This window comes from Morone saxatilis, unplaced genomic scaffold (genome assembly GCF_004916995.1).
Source record: "Morone saxatilis isolate NCDOM2014 unplaced genomic scaffold, NCSU_SB_2.0 Contig1, whole genome shotgun sequence".
NCBI classification, from domain to species: Eukaryota; Metazoa; Chordata; class Actinopteri; family Moronidae; genus Morone; species Morone saxatilis.
In genome coordinates, this window is record NW_023339651.1 from 20,937,072 (window position 1) to 20,939,286 (window position 2,215).

General features: G+C 38.6%; 1 protein-coding gene across 1 annotated transcript in view; it reads right to left on the reverse strand.

The window, feature by feature from the left end:
• The window catches only part of LOC118334396 (voltage-dependent T-type calcium channel subunit alpha-1H-like), a gene marked incomplete at its 3' end in the record, with an annotated part of 7,290 nt that overhangs the window by 1,275 nt on the left and 3,800 nt on the right, over nt 1-2,215 (reverse strand). Inside the window, 3 exon segments of the mRNA XM_035670302.1 lie at nt 1,062-1,183; nt 1,487-1,565; nt 1,924-1,982. Of these exon segments, the coding sequence (XP_035526195.1) occupies nt 1,062-1,183; nt 1,487-1,565; nt 1,924-1,982 (260 nt within the window).

Below are 2,215 nucleotides of genomic sequence, written 5' to 3' on the forward strand. Positions count from 1 at the left end.
ACAAAAAGTTATTTTTAGAAAAGTTACCTACTGCAGCTTTAATTGACTAACCGTTGCAGCTCTGGTGGAAATTAACTTTCGGGGCAGTGTAAATGGACAACTATGATGAAGTTTGTTTACAGCTCTAAATAAATGCATCAATATTTATAACATAACTAATTATATTTTTAAATTTGATAATATTTGGCAATTTGTTGGTAAATTGTACAGTCAATGCAATTGTAACTGTCAGGTATAATATCCCATACATAATTGGTTTAGGGCAGTGTTTCTCAAATGCGGGTACGTGAACCTCGAGGGGTACTTTGGAGTACTGCAGGGGGTACTTGAGATAGTTTTAATGTTAATTTCAAAAATATCAGTGCAAAATACATAATTCCTAAAATAATTACACTATAATAAGTTTGAAATTTGAAAAAACAAATTTTATGTTATATTTTTCCATGCAATTGTTAACTAACTGTTATTATTAACTGTTATAAACTGTCACCTGCTGTAAAACCTCTGGAAAATAATTGTTTACCACCAAGAATGACAAAGTGAAGCACAGCTCAGTTTCTCATTAAAAAACAAAAAAATTCATCATGAATGTAGTGATAGATTTTAATGTAAGATAAAAGGTTTTTGTTCAATAAAGGTCTTGTAGTGACTGACACACCTTATAATCCATTTTCAATGGAGAGGCAAGCAGGCAGGTTGGGAGACGCTGACATTCTAACAGGGTGGAGCAACAAGTGGGTGTGAGGTGAAGTTGAATTTGCATGAACCTTTTCCTATACGCAACAACTATGAAGGAGACATCCTCGCTGTTTGTGAGTTTCCTGAACTATAGAACTGTTTTTAAACTGCTACCAGGACATTAAAAGGAGGGTATCAAGTAACTTCAGTTTTAATTTAAGCTTGGCTAAAAGTTCTGACTATGCTAAATTGGCTAGATATCAATAATAGCAGTTTCTGGTTGGCTTCAAGACCACCGGTTGCCATTAATGAAGAAAGTTTGAGAAGCACTGGTTTCGGGGATAATGAACATATAGAGCGTGTGTGTGTGAGTGTGTGCATACTTTCATAATGATGTTCCAGTTGTCTCCGGTGCATACTTGGTAGAGTGTGAGCAGGGCCGTCCCAAAATGCTTGAAGTTGGCGTGCCGATTGAGAGCCATGCACGGGTTATCCTCGCTACATTCTGAGGAACAAAGACATGCATTTATTGATCTAGACATGTTGGTTTCAACCAATAGCTGCTTGGAGTGAGAAAATGTGTTTTTGAACTGATGTGGCCTTTAGTATTCATCCATATAGTTTACTGGAACTGTTTTATTAAAGGAATACTGGAGAAATTAGGCTCTGGGTTGGCTATGTTGCTAGAGTTTCTTGTTTTCCTTGGTATCAGTGTGGATCTTGGGCAAATATGGGATCAGCTCTGGGACCATGATCCTTTGCAATAAGCCCATGTGGATGCGTGTGTTCTGCTAGTAGTGTGGCTGACCTAGCTTGCCAAACAGCTCCACTCCCAGCGCATCGTAGATAAAAAAGAAGAACATGAAGAGGAGGCAAATGTTTCCAACCTGGAATCAAAATGCACGTTAGATCTTCCTGCGCCAGCAACACTACAACGTAGATTCTGCTGACTGTATCTGCATACGTAACACACACTGAGCAGCCAATAGCGCTCAGTGTGTGTTACACTCCCTAGCTGGCGGTTTTTACAGGTAATATGTAAACATGCAGAAGCGAATAGCTCACCAACAAGACACAGATACTTCAGGGTCAGAATCTGCATATTGCAAACATTCAAATATCCCTCAACTCAAGCATAAATGCAGCTGATATGTGCTTATGCAAAAGCAAATGATTCATACTCACTTTACATTTAAAATGAATCAGACAAAAGAACAGAGTAAAGGCAACAGTGTGTGTGTTTACCTGCGACAGGGTCTTCATAATGGTCTTCAGCAGAACTCTGATATTTCTAGCCTTCAGCACTGAAGAGACACACAAGGAAGTTGTCATAAATAACACACTTAAAGCTGCAGTAGGTAACTTTTCTAAAAACAACTTTTTGTCATATTCACTGAATCTTTCACTATATCCTGACAGTAGTACACGAGACAGATAATCTGTGAAACAATCAGGTTCCTCTGGCTCCTCCTAGTGCTCCTAATGGCATTTGCAAGAATCCACCGGGCCTGAACGAAAACAACCAATCAGAGCCCAG